A 16771-nucleotide genomic window follows, 5' to 3' on the forward strand; every position below is an offset into this window, starting at 1 on the left:
AAACTTTAAACAATGGGTTGCAGAATGTGGAACAAAACGGGAAGCTAGAAAACTGCTGGGCTCATGCACCCATAGGCAAATAATTAATAATGATGTGAGTGGGCACCATCTTTCTCCTTAATACGTTCCAAAAAACACTCTTCTCAGAATAGATGAAATATGTAGTTGCATCCTCAGTATACTATCTGGTAATAAAAACAAATCCTGTACCTAAACAGTTGCTATGATTTGCATCTTTCTATTAAGTGTCTGTATCAAAGGGAAAATTGGGTCATACGTCAAAAAACGGGTTTTATTGTCACAGCAACTTTCAAAAGTGATGACATGTATCAAAATCAAATACAGATTAATATTTGTTACATGCAGCTATGACCAAATTCTTTATATGAGATGACCCATTCAGGCAGTGGCCTATTCAGACTTCTCCCAGTTCACTCTTACCGTGCACAACCTTGAAATGAATTTACGGGAGTATAATCCTATGTCAAGTCCAATTGACCTGGAATAAACAAAAAGACGAGTATTTGGGGCTGTATACCCCACTGAAGTAAAACAGCCCAGGAAACTGTAACTTAGAATATTTTGTAAACCATCCAAACATTTCTTCAACATCTGATGCCTGCAAAGAATTACGACACACGTGCTTATGAAAAGGCACATCACCAAAAGGTAGCAGATTGCATGCAAACCCTCTGTTTGAAAGCATGTCATTGATTTTTTATTAATTTAACACAGCATTTCGCAGATGGTTACAGATGCTGTGAGTATTATCCTATCCTATCCTCAAAGAACAGTGCCAGGGGCTCTGTATACTGTTGTATGGATCCTCTGGGGTCTTGGCTTTTATCCCTGTTCTTTAAATTGAGTCCACATGCTGGAGTAGATGTTGGAACTATTGGTTGTGAAACAAAGTGATTACTGTTTTCCCCATTCAGCCAAAGAAGCTGTACACCTTTAAAGATTTATTGTTGATAAAAAATTTTTTTTATTGCTCTTAATACAGAGTTATATTTTGTTAGACGTTGTTAGCAGGTCTGAAAAATGAAATTAGCCTTGTTACTATAGTCACACCTGGGACCCAACATTGCTCATGTCCTTTCTTTGACTCTCGCAGTGTCATTGGTTCCATGAAAACAAAGTATGGAAGGGGAAATTATTCAATTACAGTAACGGATAACCACAGAACACCAAAGACTACAGACTATAACAAGGGGAGTTATTTTTGAGGAATAATGACTTCTATACGGCCCATGGTTCAAAAGCAGCCGACCAGAGGGTCCAATCTGGCCTACAGGATGAATTTGCAAAATTTGCACTAAAGACATTAACTGCAATTTTTCCAATAAAAGTAACTGCTATTCCTAGGGTTCACACAGTTTTAGTAAGAGTTGTGGTCATAACACAACACTGAGACCTAGAACTAAACAGAAACTGCGCTTGTTTTTTCTTAAGAAATGTCCGGTTGGGGCAGCACAGTGGTGAGGTGGTTAGCACTGATGCCTCACAGCGAGAAGGTCCCGGGTTCGAATCAATGGGCCGACTGGGTCCTTTCTGTGTGGAGTTTGCATGTTCTCCCTGTGTCTGCGTGGGTTCTCTCTGGGTACTCCGACTTCCTCCCTCCGTCCAAAGACATGCTAGTTAGGTTAACTGGTGATTCTAAATTGACTGTAGGTGTTCATGTGAATGTTAATGGTTATCTGGCTCTCCGTGTTAGCCCTGTGATAGACTGGTGACCTGTCCAGGGTGTACCCTGCCTCTAGCCCAATGACAGCTGGGACCCCACGACCCTTAACAGGAACAAGCGGTTACAGAAGATGAATGAATGAATGAATGTCTGGTTGTTCATTCATGTTTGGTAACAGTGCAGTTCATTAAATGTAAAGATTTTCATCCCATACTTGTACTTCTTTGCACTAAAACAAAGAGAAACATTTGGAGTTGTGGTTGTTTATAGGTTAATATGCTATTGTGTTAACTGATCCAGCCCCCTTGAGATCAAACTGGGCTGTATGTGGCCCCTGAACTAAAATGGTTTGACACCCCTAGGTTTAGAGCATCAAGATATTTCATATTAACTACCACAGCATGCAGTGTGCATGGGTATTGTGTAATACCCTGCCCTGCGATAGACTGGCGAGCTGTCCAGGGTGTACCCCCGTCCCCCCGCGACCCTTCACAGGACAAGTTGTTACAGGAGAAGAAGAACATCATTTTCATCATCTGCATGTACAAACATTGTGCATTGCGCAAATATAATTGTGAGTTCAGCATAGCATTTGTTTTTCATTGCATTTGTCTTCTTAAGCCTTCTTTACTGAAACCAAGTTGCTTTTCTTCTATTGAGTATCTGAATAAGAAGAAGCTTAAATGATTCTAAACGGGTGTTTGTATTATTTTTTTTGTGATTAACATTTTTTATTTTCATTATTTCAACAATAACAATTAAACAACAACACCCCACACAACTTTTGATATGTTTATCCTGTCCTGTTAGGGCTGAATGATCACCCAAAACAAATAATCTAGAGTTGAATGGGATTTGTATCTCTGTGATCTCACACAGATTATCATAAACATTGGCCCAGAATTGTTGGACTTTGTCACAGGACCATAAAACATGAACTAAATTACCATCCCCAGATTTGCATCGCCAACAATTTGGTGTGGGTAATAAACCTAATCTAAATAATCTGGAAGGGGTCCAGTAAAACCGATGAATAATTTTGAGTTGAATAAGGCATACTCTTACGGGTGTTTGTATTATTAAAAGGGAACACGTCTTAACTCCAACTGTCACCAAGTAAAAGCACGACTAAAACTCTGCTCTAAGGAATTTTGATTTTAATTACGTTTACTAAGTTTTTTTTTGTTTGTTTCATGTGTAAATAGAAAAAAAAATGTGTAAGACAATGCCAAAAGATGCAATACACATGACACAATACACAGGCATATATAAGTGAAGAGAAAGACAGCTCTTTAGACGCCACGTTTATTTTGGTTGGCAGCGTTCACACAAACCTTGTGTTAGTCACGCTAACATGATTTAGTTCTGCATGTGATTTCTGACCTTTCTAGTGCCACACACATGCTTCAGGTTAGGAGCGAGAGAGTGACTGCTGGTTTATACCTCCGTGAGTGCACGGAAACCACATGGCAGCTGCACCAACACATTGCTTTGCTATCCTGCATTGCAGTGACCCTCCTGCTCTCGGGCAGTCCCACAGCGGGACGTCTCCACACTTACGTCACCAAGTCAAACACTGTCACTAAAATGTTCTGATGAACTGATGATGTGTATAGATGCCATGTGCGCTTGAGTAATTGTCAGTTACATGGCAGTTGTTATACCGATGAGCCCTCGTCGTGACGCTCATCTGTTTCATGTCAAGGTGTTTGTGTGAAACAATATATTTCACAAGTACAGTATCTGTGGCGGTGGGTTAATGCGGTTCAGCTGTGCTGCAACTGATGGAGACGCGGTGAGATAACCATGAACGCGGGGCAAATTCACTAAATAATATCCTATATACGGCGCCGTTTATTCTGAGCTAATGTGGTGTGGTTGTGCAGTTTTAAATGAATGCAGTATGTGCTATAAAAACCAGATACCTGGATATACAGTCCAGACCATAAATGTTTGGACGTTTTCACATTTTTTTATTTTTTTTTTGTTCGCCCAGTGCTTCACCTTCAGTTTGAAATTAACAAAATGAATACGACATTAGTTGTAGTGCCAAGTCTCTGCCTTGATTTAAGGAAGTTTACATCAATGTAAAAAAAAAAAAGCTGCATGTGAGATAAAAACCATTTCAACACTCAGTATCGAAGGTGAAAGTTCTACTTAGCTTCTACATTGTGATGCATTGTTTGAGTCATTATTAGAAGTAAAGAGGTGACCAGGCAAGTGGAGAAGATAATAAGACAAATATGAGGCATAAACCAAAAGTTACGTGTTATAAAGCACGGCAATATCTCCAGGATGTAGGCGTCTGTGTTTCCTTGTCAACAGTGAAAAGGAGGCATCATGGGCAGTACCTCAAACACGTCAAACATGACGTACAGTATGTCTGTGAAGGTTCTCAGTCATCCAGGTCATGGTATATCCAAAAAATGTTAAAGAAAGGCAACTGGACTTGGAGAGTTTCTTGAAGACCTTTCGCCACTCATCTGAGTAGCTTCTTCGGGTCTAAAGGACTGGTGGGGAGTTGAGATTTAAAAAGGGAACATCTGTGGGTGTAGCCCCATCAGATACCAACGGCTAGATACTTACCTGACGCTAAGGGGGGAACTGTTTGTCCCTGTCCTCCTTGCCCCAATGAACGGTGCTCCAACAACCCATTATCAATCAGAGACTCCAGTCTCAAGTCGTGAAGCGGGGTGAAACTTCTTGGGGACAGAGAGTAAGACTGTACTGTCAAACACAGCACTGGCATTTTATTGATGATTTCACGCTGACTGCAGAAACAGGACATGGGTACGCAGGAGAGTTCTGTGCCAACTGCATCAGTGATTTCATCATTCAGAAGGACTACTATGTAGAGCAGGAAGCTTTTCAGGGTGAAGGGGTTAAATAGCTTGGGCGAGTGAATCATCTGACCTTAGGCCAACAGTCCGCTCAGTGAAGACAAGACCAAAGGCAAAAAAGAGGCCCCATGGAAAGTGATGGATGTGTGCGCAGCGAATGCCTGTGAGACCATCAGCAGTGAAGATGAAGCATCTGCTGACACCAGTGGCTGGAAGACCTGTCAGTGAGTGCAGAGGGTTTGAGATGGAAGATTAAATATCATGCTTTTGTTTGACTTTTGTTGAACCTGTCAACTGTCGTCTCTTCACGTTAAATGGGCTCAGTTTACACAGTTCTTTCAGCATCAGTGTAAACCTACTCACACTGAGGCAGAGACTTGGCAGTGAAGCACAGAGCCTGAAGAACCAAAAATGTGTCACTGTCCAAACACGTCAAATACACAGTCAGAGTTTAGGTTACTGTGTATATATACAATTTAAAAAAAAAACGTTGCTCAGGGTGTTTTTTTTATACACAAGTTACAGAAAGTGTTTGTTTTAGATTTAGAGTTTTCCTTTCTAAATAGTTAATGACATCCACCTTTGTTGTGGTCTCAACACGCAATGACCTCTTGAAATAATGTTTCAACACTTTTCCAATTTGATCGATTTCCGCGGAGCTGCGCCTTCTTGCCAGAGTCTGGACACAACACCAGGGCTTTATTGGTTTGAGGTTTGATTCTTATTCTTAAACACATAAAATCACATAAAGATTTGCTTTAGAGAATCCCCTCATAATCCCCAGTGATTAGGGTGCAGGCGTCTACATCATGGGAACAACATGCCCTCGTCTGACCCTGCAATCATAGTCCTGTTCTCGCTCATTACAGTTTATACTTGCGTTCATATGGGAAAGGAGTTCTGTGTTTCCGAGTTGCAACATCCTCCTTCTGGACAATATTTTGGGAAAAGCTGATTGGACATAGACTGAGCCCCATGCAGTTTTCTTTCTTTCTTTTTTTTTAAATGTTATTATGAAAAGTGAAACATTATTATCTCTTCTTAAAGTAAAAAAAAAAAAAAAACTTTTTTTTATATACTTTGACTTTTATTGGGTTTTCATAGGTACAGATAAATACAAGTATTTAAATAATTACAAGTCTCAATTTTTTTCCTGTCAATTAAATAATAAAAAAATAATAATTAAATAAAAAAAAAATGAAAAACATGAGGAAGCACAAAAAGTCTAGAGATCATATATCAGTAGGTCAATTAAGCCAAAAAAAAAAAGAGCGAGAGAGAGAGACTTATGTTTTATGCAGGTTGCCCACCTTGAAGTGTTCTGTAAGCCTACATTATATTTGATTATCTTTGTTCCAATGTATTTCCTATTGTTATAGCTCTTCTTTACTACAAACCAGCCCCGGTCCCATTTGTTTTGAATTTAGGTCTCAGTCTCCACCCTATGGAGACTTATCAACCGCATGTGCGTTTAGTCCAACTGTTGACCTATGGAAAGTATGACCAGTCATTTGTCTCCTCTCACTTACCAGATGCTAGATGTTATACTTTTTTCTCTTCTTTTTTTTTTCTTTTACCTGACAACAAGGCATTTCCCTTACAAATCCTGTGAAACATTCAACAGGCCCCCCCAACCAGCCAGTAGCAGTCCAGCAATAACAACGGATTCCAGGTCAAGTAATTTATGTTTCAACTTGAAAGTTATAAGCTGGAATGTTTTCATTAAGATCTTACATCTTCGCTGTAAAACTCTCTTTGAGAATTTGATTTGAAATGAAAAGAAGGAAGATCCAACTCCTTTAAAGTTGCGGGATTACCATTTCATGCTCCTTGAAGTGTGTTTGTAACTTTCATGATCTTAGCTTGTAAATTTGTGCATTATTGCTTTTTAAAAAGATAAATCCTAGCAGCTAATGACCGCCTTTAAATGATGCAACCGTGAGGAAACTGGCCCAGAATCAACAGCTTAATTCTCACTAATTAAATCCTAAGGAACATTTCATTGTTTTCATACGATTGTCTGCAGTGTCCAGATGACTGTGGCTGAACATGCAGATGCGACGTGTCACAGTGTAATTAGGTACAAATAATGATTTTCAAGTCACTTATGCACCAATTATGGCAACAATGTCTGTCTTAAGTAGTAAACAATTAGCATGTCCGTCAGTATTTAAGCTGCGTTGTGCTCCTTATAAATATCTGCAGTTTCCATCCACATTTATTTTATTTTTACTGAGAAGACAGCGGACCTAATGAATTCAAAACCTCAAAGTGAGAGGTACCAGGGGCCCAAACAGATATAGTACTAGTGATATATTTTCCAAGGATTACTGAGTTTTCACTTTAAAAGTACTGAGATTTATTCCACGTGAGTATTGATTAAAAATCTCATATAAAAGTTCACATATTGCCCTAAGTTTATATTGTGCCTTCAAAACCTTCTTCATGAGGAGGTTACGAAACATTTCCAGCCTGTTTATGACATACAGCGTCGTTGAGTCATCTTACAAATGAGCTGTTGCTTCGAAAGCATTTACACAGCAGAACAGCGTGTCGGATCTTGGAGTTTTGCCCAGCTGCCCAAGCTGGATACGCTGAGAACGTACAACACAAGACAGAGACGCTGAGTACAGTGCTATCAAGTCAACGGCAGATGCGTTAAATAATATCTCACCCCTAACAGTGCATTATCTACTGAGCAGTTAAACACGGTGATGTCTTCAGATGCCTTTGGATGAATAATGAAAACTATGTACAGCATTTTGGTCGATACTCTCAGAGCTGACCTGAGGCGTAAACAAACTAAGTGGCTGCTCAGGGCTATAGAGTCATTATAGTTTAATATAAACCAGCCACATAAACATTTTAGATAATTTGAAAACTGCTTTTGCCCCCACCTTTTTGCTTTGGATGTTGGTGCCGACATGAAGATGTGTAATGACAGCAGTTTATAAACTCTGAAAACTTAATTTCTTACACAGCAATCTACATCCGTGGCAAGGTCCTAGATGAACGTGTGGTTTCTGCCAAGTTAGAATCAAGCAATTATTTTTCTGTGTTTTTACCTGACAAAAAAAAAAATAAAAAATGATGTAAATACTGCTGTGCACGGACAAAATGTACCATCTGAATGAAAATGGGATTTCAGTAATACAGTTACGGGGCTGTTTATTTCTATAGCCTGGTATTTAATTAGACAATTCAATCTGATCAACCTACGCAATCGGAGGAGGAAAACTATTTGTAATTATAAACTGTACATCGGATGTTGTTTCACAGACTTTACATTGTTTTGTGTGTGTGTGCTTGTGTGAGCGAATGGGTAGATGCGTCTGTGACTGTTAAGCGCTTTGAGTACCAATAGGTAGAAAAGCACTATATAAAAACAAGGCCATTTACCATTTACACATTAGTCCAAAAGAACAGTGCCTTAGTTGACGCATTTACTGTGCATCACATGAGACAGGCCAAACACTTCACACCCTTTACAGTGATTCAGAGCAAAATCTCATAAGGTCTCCCAGGAATCAACATTTTAGAAATTCCACTTTTCTTTTTCTGCCTTTTTTTTTTTACTGAAAAATGAGCAGTGAGGGGCCGAAAAGTCAATGAATCTCAAGATGCCAGGAGGCTATTACTGTGCATAGCCTTCACTCTGCTCTTTGTACATTTCACTGCCGGGTACTCCTTTCAAAGGGACGTCTGGATCAATAAGACACCATTTTCTCTGAATCTTAACACCAAATCATCGTGTTCCACTTAGATGAAAAGAAGAATGATTCTCTAGAATTCCATACCGTCATCAGCAGTCACTTTTGTGTAGAAAACTGTTCTGATCTGATTAGGTGTTACAATTCTTTCATGAGCACCACACAAGCAAAGTAAAATGATTGATCCTAGCTATCATTGATCATGAAGTATTCAGCGTCATCCGGGAAGGCTGAAAATATTGAGTTCTTTTAGGATCGTGCATTGCACTGATGACGACATCCCCTTTTTAGAGACGTTTTAAAAAACATGCACACATGATCAGAAAACAGAGCTTTAAATTATTCATCGAAGGAGAATTTCATTCTTGTTCAACAGATTTCTTGTGAAAAAAATAATGATGATTACAGGAGAATAGTTCCCGCACAGATTTAAAATGAACAAACAATTTGTGTCCTATTGAACTGTCGCTTCGTGGAACTTTATTTCATAATAAAATTGCTTCGCTTTTCTGCTGCAGGTCAGCTGCTGGTTGGTCAAAAGCACAAACGTGTGTGATCCCTGTAGTGAGGAACCAAAGAGAGAAGCATTTACCTGCCAGCATGTCTGCTCAGATTATATCTAGTACCCATTTGTGAAGACTTAAGGGCAATTCAGCTGAAGGAGTAACGACAATAGAGCACCTGGGCATCTATGAAGTGTCCAATTGAGTGTATCAAATGAACTGAAAAGAAAGAACATATATATATTTTTTTTTTTATTGCGCATGTGATGTCCGCATGCTCATGTGGTTGACAGCAATAAACCATTCTCCTCAAGTAAAAACAAAAGTGACCTATCTGTGGCTGAACAAAATAAGAAATATACTAAAATGAACGATAAAGCCTTTTCTGTTTCTCTGTTCAGAAATACTGTATGTCAGGTTAATGGGTTAATGAAAAAAAAGAAAACGATATTAGCTTAAATAGAAAGAGATTCAAAGACACAATATCTGACATTTAACTAAATGTCAAACTGCATTTTGACTCCTGTAAAAGATCTTTTTGGATGATGGCTGTTTTCTCATTTTTAAACACCTTTTCTTTCTTCTTTATGGACCTGAGCTTCACTCTTTCGGGGCTGCGTTCGAGGAATTCAATTTGGACCGTTGTTTAGTTGTTCTTGACAGCTGTTTGGTTTTGTTTGAACACAAACAAATTTCAATCACTCACATGAGCCCATTCTGTATGTTTGAAATGCAGTTGGATTTACTGACTCACTGCCCTAGCACACTTGAGTTATGCCTCTGTGATTTCATCTGCAGTCATCCCTGACTGGGGCTTGGCTGGTTTTACGGCACAACATCACAGACTCAGATTTTATTAGGCAAACAAAGCATATATAGTGTGTGAGACAGCATCGGTTTTAATATAATAGTCTTAAGAAAACAAATGACCTCTACAGATCAGATCAGATCAGATCAGAATTTCTCTCATTTCTTTAAAGGGATCGTTTCAAATATTGTAGATTATATATATATATAAAACAATCCTCAGCAATTAAAAATACAAGACAGCAGACAAGATGCTGTCAAGTGAAGTTTGATTTAGCACCGTGTCCGAGGATGAGAGAGACAGGAAGAATTATAATGTGCAGTCTGGTCATACTCAGCCCAGGAAGTTTCCTGCAGAAGGAAATAAAAGGAGGGGAGGGGGGTTACATTGGTAGGATACAGAGCTTTAGCAGACCACATCAAACTGGACTGAGCGAGTGATGAGGACTATGGTGCTCTGAGATCCCCCAAATAATCCTACAAAGGATCGTTTGAAAGGTGAGCTTATCTCTGTGTTTTTTTATTCACAACAACATGACTCCATGTGGTTATGACAGAAGATATGTGTGTACTGAATCTGAGTTTTTAATTAAAAGTGTTACATTTATTTTCTCTACAGGCGACAGAACGCCTTTTTTTTTTTTTTTTTGGATTATACTGCAATTTAACCATAAGCCAAGGACAGGAACAAACTTTGACGGGGTGAGCTGGAAGGAAATCGCGCAGTACAATAACACCACCACGGAGGACAGCGGTGCTGTATCCCGGTTTGTGATGTGATCGCCGGCTGCGCCAAAGTGGCGCTTTTACGCACGATGGAAGACCTTTTACGCGAGCATGACAGCTGGTCTCAGAACATTTCTTGGAGCAACTCAAGTCGTGGAAACGAAAGCCACTTAGGAAACACCACAGTGAACCCTTTGAAACGAAATGAAGAAGTGGCCAAAGTGGAAGTTACCGTCCTGGTCCTGGTGCTGCTGCTCGCTCTGACCGGCAACCTGTATGTTCTGTGGGCTATCCACACCACTAAGCACAGCCAGTCTCGAATGTATTACTTCATGAAGCACCTGAGCATCGCAGATCTCGTCGTTGCAATCTTTCAAGTTTTACCGCAACTCATTTGGGATATCACCTTTCGCTTCTATGGGCCGGATCTGTTGTGCAGGCTGGTCAAATACCTCCAGGTCGTGGGTATGTTTGCGTCGACCTATATGCTCGTCCTGATGTCCATTGACAGGTGCTTAGCAATCTGCCACCCACTTCGCTCCGTGCACAAGGGAAAAGACCGCCTCTGTGTGATCGGCTCTTGGATGCTCAGTCTGATCTTCAGTACTCCTCAAGCTTACATTTTTTCTCTTAAGGAGGTCGGGAACGGCGTGTACGACTGCTGGGGGGACTTCGTGCAGCCATGGGGGGCCAAAGCCTACATCACTTGGATGAGTTTCAGCATTTACATTTTTCCAGTGGCAATTTTAAGCATCTGCTATGGTTTGATATGTTTTAAAATATGGCAGAATTTCAATTTAAAAACCAAAAGGGAGCACTTCCTGACCCTCACTCCCAGGCCCTCCAAAGGCGCCCATCCCATCTCCCGTGTGAGCAGCGTGAGGCTCATTTCAAAAGCCAAGATCCGGACAGTGAAAATGACATTTGTGGTGGTCCTGGCTTACATTGTGTGCTGGACTCCCTTTTTCTTCGTCCAGATGTGGTCTGCATGGGATCCTGCTGCACCAAGAGAAGGTAGAAGCACACTACTTGCTGGCCTTTTTCTTAAAATGTCAGATGCATTGTATGAATTATATTGATATAAATGCACCACAAGCAGCGTTTAACCTTATGTCAACACGTTTCCTTGACATCATTTATCTTTTACATTACCTACCTGCTATTGTTTGCAAAGTGCTCAGTGGGCAGAGCTCATCCTTGTCCAAAATTATGAATTTTTGGCCCATAAACCCTTCATTCCACAATAATAATTCAGCACTGAGTGTTTCATACACACAAAGGGCATTCTTCCACCTCACACAAAATCTCTTGGAATGCCTCTGAAATCCATTTGTCTTCCAAGGTAACACAATGGTGTGTGAATTCAGGCTTCCCCCGAGTGAACACAGATGAATGGGAGTGTCATTTACACTGGTTATCAGTCCTCAGAGCCACTGGGAGAGTGAATGTGCCAGGACATCAAAGAGTTTCTCTCCCTGCTCCCACTGGTAGTTTATATAATATCCATTTAACTGAATAATTTGTTCTCACATCTCTTGGGTTTGTCATTAAAGGGCACAAGAGAAACGCAGCAGATATGTCCCATGCCCTGTGTTATCCTGAAAGCAGCCATTCAGTTTTCTCAGAGATTCAGATCAGTCGAAAAGAGGCCAAGCTTGCCCAAGTTAATCACCTTCCTGTTTTTGTCTTCTCCAAACAGTGACGCTCAAAATCAGGAAAACAAACACATTAAGGCCAAAAATGCATGTACTGTGGCAACAAATGTTGCAGCCAGGGTTGTGGGTTGTTTAAATGGATGAATGAACTATTACTATTTTTTCCACATAACGTTTTTTATGAAAATATGCATTTTGCAGAGGAATCAAAGGCCATGTTCAAGCATGTTTTTTTTTATTAATAAGGATAATGTATATTTGTCTCACATTCGCTACAGTAAACTATGAAATACTTAGACTTCCAATGAAAACAGTGTTCGTATCTCCAAAATGTCAACATTTCACGGGCCAAGAAAAACAGGCCTGTTTCCATCTTTCTGGACAAAGTTTTTGAAAAGTGTAATTCACTCAAGAAGAAGGAGAATCTTCTGAGTCAATAAACAACTTTCAGGATAAAAAATTGAATATGACCAAATGTCAGAAAAATTGTTTTCATTAGGCAAAGGCTCTATTTATAATTTGGAGCCATAAAACTCGCACTGATGGTCAATTACACGCCAAACATACATTTAGTAAATTACAAGAAAAGAATTAAAGAACGTCAACAAAATAAAGTGCTGTCAGATGCAATCACTTTCAGATACTTTTAGATATAATTTTTATCAGCAGCTTCATGAAAACTGGATGAGAAGACTGAATATAAATCAGTCATTTGTGGATACAATTTATATTAGTGGTTAGATTTCAAAGAAGAATTTTCACAGAAAAGCCTCAAAAGAGATAACTCAGACTCCACTGACTCTCTACCCATGTTTCTGATTTACTGCAATCTCTTTGAAGTACTGCAACTCAGTTTAAGACTCCATGTTGTTGGGTTTCCTGTTGCTCAGGGCCTTCGATCAAAGTGTGGAAACCATGAACTCTGTTCCATGGAGCTTTAGCCATATCATCACATTGTACAACCTGCAGAGGATTCACTGATAGCGGCGGATAATCTTTGCGCGCTCCTGCAGTGTTTGTTTAACTTTATATCTTTGACTAAGTGCGTGTTCTTAAAATAAGTGACAGCAATCTCATCGCGGCCATCCCTTTAATGTCAGCATGGTTTCATTTCTGTTTTTTTAAACTTCATGCTCCAAAGAGCAATGCATCATGATATTACAGGAGAGGAGGAGCCAGGATTACTGTTTTTCATTCGTTTCTGGCAGCACAAGAAAGTGTCGACTGCACTGTAAGTCAAAGTCAGCTGTACCACTTAAAGTTAAGTTTGAACGCTGTCATGGTGTTTCAAGTTAAGAGGAGTACGTTTCCACCGGCCAAGCTTGGATTTGGCTTTTAAACACTTCTCAGAATCGTGAAGGCTTATTTGGTTGACACTGCGCAAAGCACACCTCTCTCAATGAGGCAATGTGCTGTAGGGAGTCAGAGCACCGGGAACAGCATAGGTCAGCACTTGAGAAGAGAAGACAACGAGTGCTAAATCTCTCTCACCCCATTAAGGTTTAGGGAAAAAAAACAACTTGGAAGTCTCCCATTTTCCACTTCATGCTCTTTCTCAATGCTCTCTGCAGCTCTAACGATTGGAAATGTAACGATTGAGCAGATGAGAAAATAAGGTATATATTTTCGCTCCCTAGAGAGCCACCTTTAATTGAAGCAATTTATCATATCTGTGTCGAGCTGTTTAATATTCCCTTTGTGTGGTATCTGTCAAACTTTTTCGTAATCCCAAATGCTTTAGGGCTTGTGTAGAACACTTCAGCACGTCAGGGCGAATATTTCTGGATAACTGATGTGTAACACAAGTTCAGAACGGAGGCTGATTTATGAATTGGAGAGTTCAGAACCGCAACCGCGTGGTTTAAATGTCACCCAAATGAACATGTAGCTGGTTTACATCTTCTTTAACAAAATACAGATTAATGAACGTAGCCGTACACTCTTCCAGCAATATGCTATGCTATGCTAACATATTAAGCGTTTCATGTGCTAAAATTTCTATACTTCCACTAAACACATGAGTGCAGATGCCAATGGGGGGGTTTGTCATTAGCTTTGGCTATAACTGGAACTTTTACCCAATGACAAGATGCCTGGAGATTAGAGTTGGGGACCGCATCATGAAGTGGATGCTGGACACCAGATTTAAAATAAATCAAATAAAATGTCAAAAACAGACAGCACAATAACACAGTGAGCTTTGAAGACTGGTGACTAACTTTATGACTTTTCCATTAAAAACCCAACAGTATTGGACAAACCATCCCCTAGAGACAGACTTCATACAGCCGAAAAAAAACTAAACAGAATTTGAACTTGATGACACGATAACATCTTACTGGAATGGAGGAAATATGGTAATTTAGATGTTTTTTAGAAACCCTTCCCCCAACCCCGACTGTTTATTTTATAACTGCTTATTTAATCCGTGGTTGCAGGGGGCTGAACCATTTGCATTTTTATCAGTCCATTGAAAAGTTGAAAAGGTGCTCGCGTGAGTCTGTCGAGGGTCCCGGACACGTCAAGCACACGGCCGTTGAATCGGCAGCGGACTTGATTCACTGTATAGATTTGGAAACCAGTGCAGATGAAGGGAAACGGAAGTCTGGCGTAAACACACTCAATTCTCATCAGAATATGAGTCTGGTGACAAAGCGCTCGGATTTCACAACGGGATGTGTTTCGACTGATACAAGGGCAAAAACAACAACCTCTGCACGCAATTGAACAGTCGCACAGCCAGTCAGAGCCATTTTGTTGTAAACAGGAGTATAGAATGACGACTACAGACTGCTGCCACAAGATGGCATGAAGCTATTTCCCTTAGGGCAGATGTGGAACATGTGTGCTAGCTCATCATGTCGTTCTGACACCCAGTCCCATTAATTCTCAGTGAAAATGGCGATCCTTAAACCCACAGATTATAGTTTATTTCTCTTTCTTTCCCCAACAAAGAAGAGGAACAGAAGAAGGGTTCAGAGAAAGGTTATGCATTTGTTGGTGAAAATGTTCCGCCTCAGATTTGGTGCAGTAATAAATATGGCGCCTGTAGAACAGTTTAATTAAGAGCAGATATGAGGAAAATGCGGATGTCACCAGGTTTATTCTATACGTTTTTTATTTTTTCCTTTCTAAAACCAACAACTCAGATGCTCTTCTTTGTCTCTCCTTCTAGACATGGCCTTCATCATCGCCATGTTGCTGGCCAGTCTCAACAGCTGCTGCAACCCCTGGATCTACATGTTCTTTGCTGGTCACCTGTTCCATGACCTCATGCAGTGCTTCCTCTGCTGCTGTAGACGCCACCTGACAGACTCCTCGTGCAGCTGTGATCGACACTGCAGGCACAAGAGCAGCAGCACTTATGTCATCAAGAACACCAGCAGTCAGAGGAGCCTCACTCACACGTCCAGCACAGGGGGAATGCTGCAGTGAAGAGCCATCTGAAATCCTTCCAAGCTTCCTGTAATCGAGTAATCTAGCAATCACGCAAGCCCCCATTTCAGGCATTTAATTTTCTACAGCAGCTCTGCTGTGGTCTTTGCAAAATGATTGTTTTCAAATATTTTAAATTCAGACAAACAGACAGTGTAAACCTCCTGTCCAGACAATATCCTGTACCCCGTGATAACAGAAAGCAGAACAAAATGCCTTTGTGTCCAAAATGTGAACAAAATGGGATGCAAAGTGAGGCTTCAATGCCGTCTCCAGCTGGCGTCAGTTTAAATCTCTAAGGATATGGGCTCTTGGCTTTCCCAAAACACTCTTTTTTCTTTTGGGCTTCCTTTGAACAATAATCCTACAAATCATATATTTCTTTCATACTGTAGGCTGTAACTCTCTGTTATGTGTCCCTTAGCTTTCTGTTTTAACACACTATGAGCATTTACAAACGTGTTTGTTATTTCTTCTGCCTGTTATTCTAAAGTACCCATATTGTACCAATTTTTAACACGTCAGTGTAGATCTCACATGTCCACAGAACGTGTCTCCCAGCACAGATCCTCCGTTAAAGTTCCACCTTACCTGTAAACTCCTATTTCCCTGTTTCAAATGGGCAGTTTCAGTGTATATGGCTTTAAATGCTATTGAAGCAGGAGAAAAAAAATATGGCTGGTAATGAAAACACAGAACACAGTGTTTGAACCAGCTGGGAGTGGAGCTCTAAGGTTCTGCAAACCTGAATGGCTCATTCAGATACTCACTCTTTCATGCGGATGGCACTACCCCGATCAGCCAAAATATTATAACCTGTGAAGTGAACAACATTTGAAAATCTTGTTATCAAGGCACCTGTCAGTGGGTGGGACGTGTCAGACAGCAAGTGAGCATTTTGTCACTGAAGTGGATGTGGCAGAAGCAGGAAAAGTCCAAGGATCAGAGCATCTCCAAAACTGCAGCTCTTGTGGGATATTCCCCATCTGCAGGGGTCAGTATCTATCAAAAGCTGCCCAAGGAAGGGAAAGCAGATAAGCTACTATAGTTCAGACTGCCAAAAAAAGTTAATGCTGGTTCTGGCAGATAGGTTTCAGAATACACTGGGAATCACAGTTTGTTGCACATGGGAGTCAAGGGGCCAATGTCGACCCATGTCCACTGCACAAAGTGCCTACAATGGGCACATGGGGATCAGAGTGTGACCACAGAGCATGAGAAGAAGGTGGCTTTGTCTGATGAATCACCTGCGGAAGACATGGAACCAGGATTCACAATGGGAGGAGGAAGGCAAGCCAGCAGAGGCAGTGTGATGCTTTATTTATTATTATAATTTTTTTTTGCAATGTTCTGCTGGGAGACCTTGAGTCCTGTCATTCATATGCAACGCCACTATGAGACATACCACCTA

The 16771-nt window shown here is 40.5% G+C and overlaps 1 protein-coding gene across 1 annotated transcript; it reads left to right on the plus strand.

Annotated features, from left to right (window-relative positions):
* Positions 1-10309: 10309 nt before the first annotated feature.
* oxtrb (oxytocin receptor b) lies at positions 10310-15360 on the plus strand (the record flags this gene model as incomplete). The annotated part of the gene is made up of 2 exons (XM_084542165.1): positions 10310-11284; positions 15101-15360. Exons 1-2 carry the CDS (start codon positions 10360-10362, stop codon positions 15358-15360), a joined length of 1185 nt encoding a protein of 394 aa, XP_084398291.1. The 5' UTR covers positions 10310-10359.
* Positions 15361-16771: the final 1411 nt, after the last annotated feature.

The sequence above is a fragment of the Chelon labrosus genome, assembly GCF_963514085.1.
Source record: "Chelon labrosus genome assembly, chromosome: 4".
Taxonomy (NCBI): domain Eukaryota; kingdom Metazoa; phylum Chordata; class Actinopteri; order Mugiliformes; family Mugilidae; genus Chelon; species Chelon labrosus.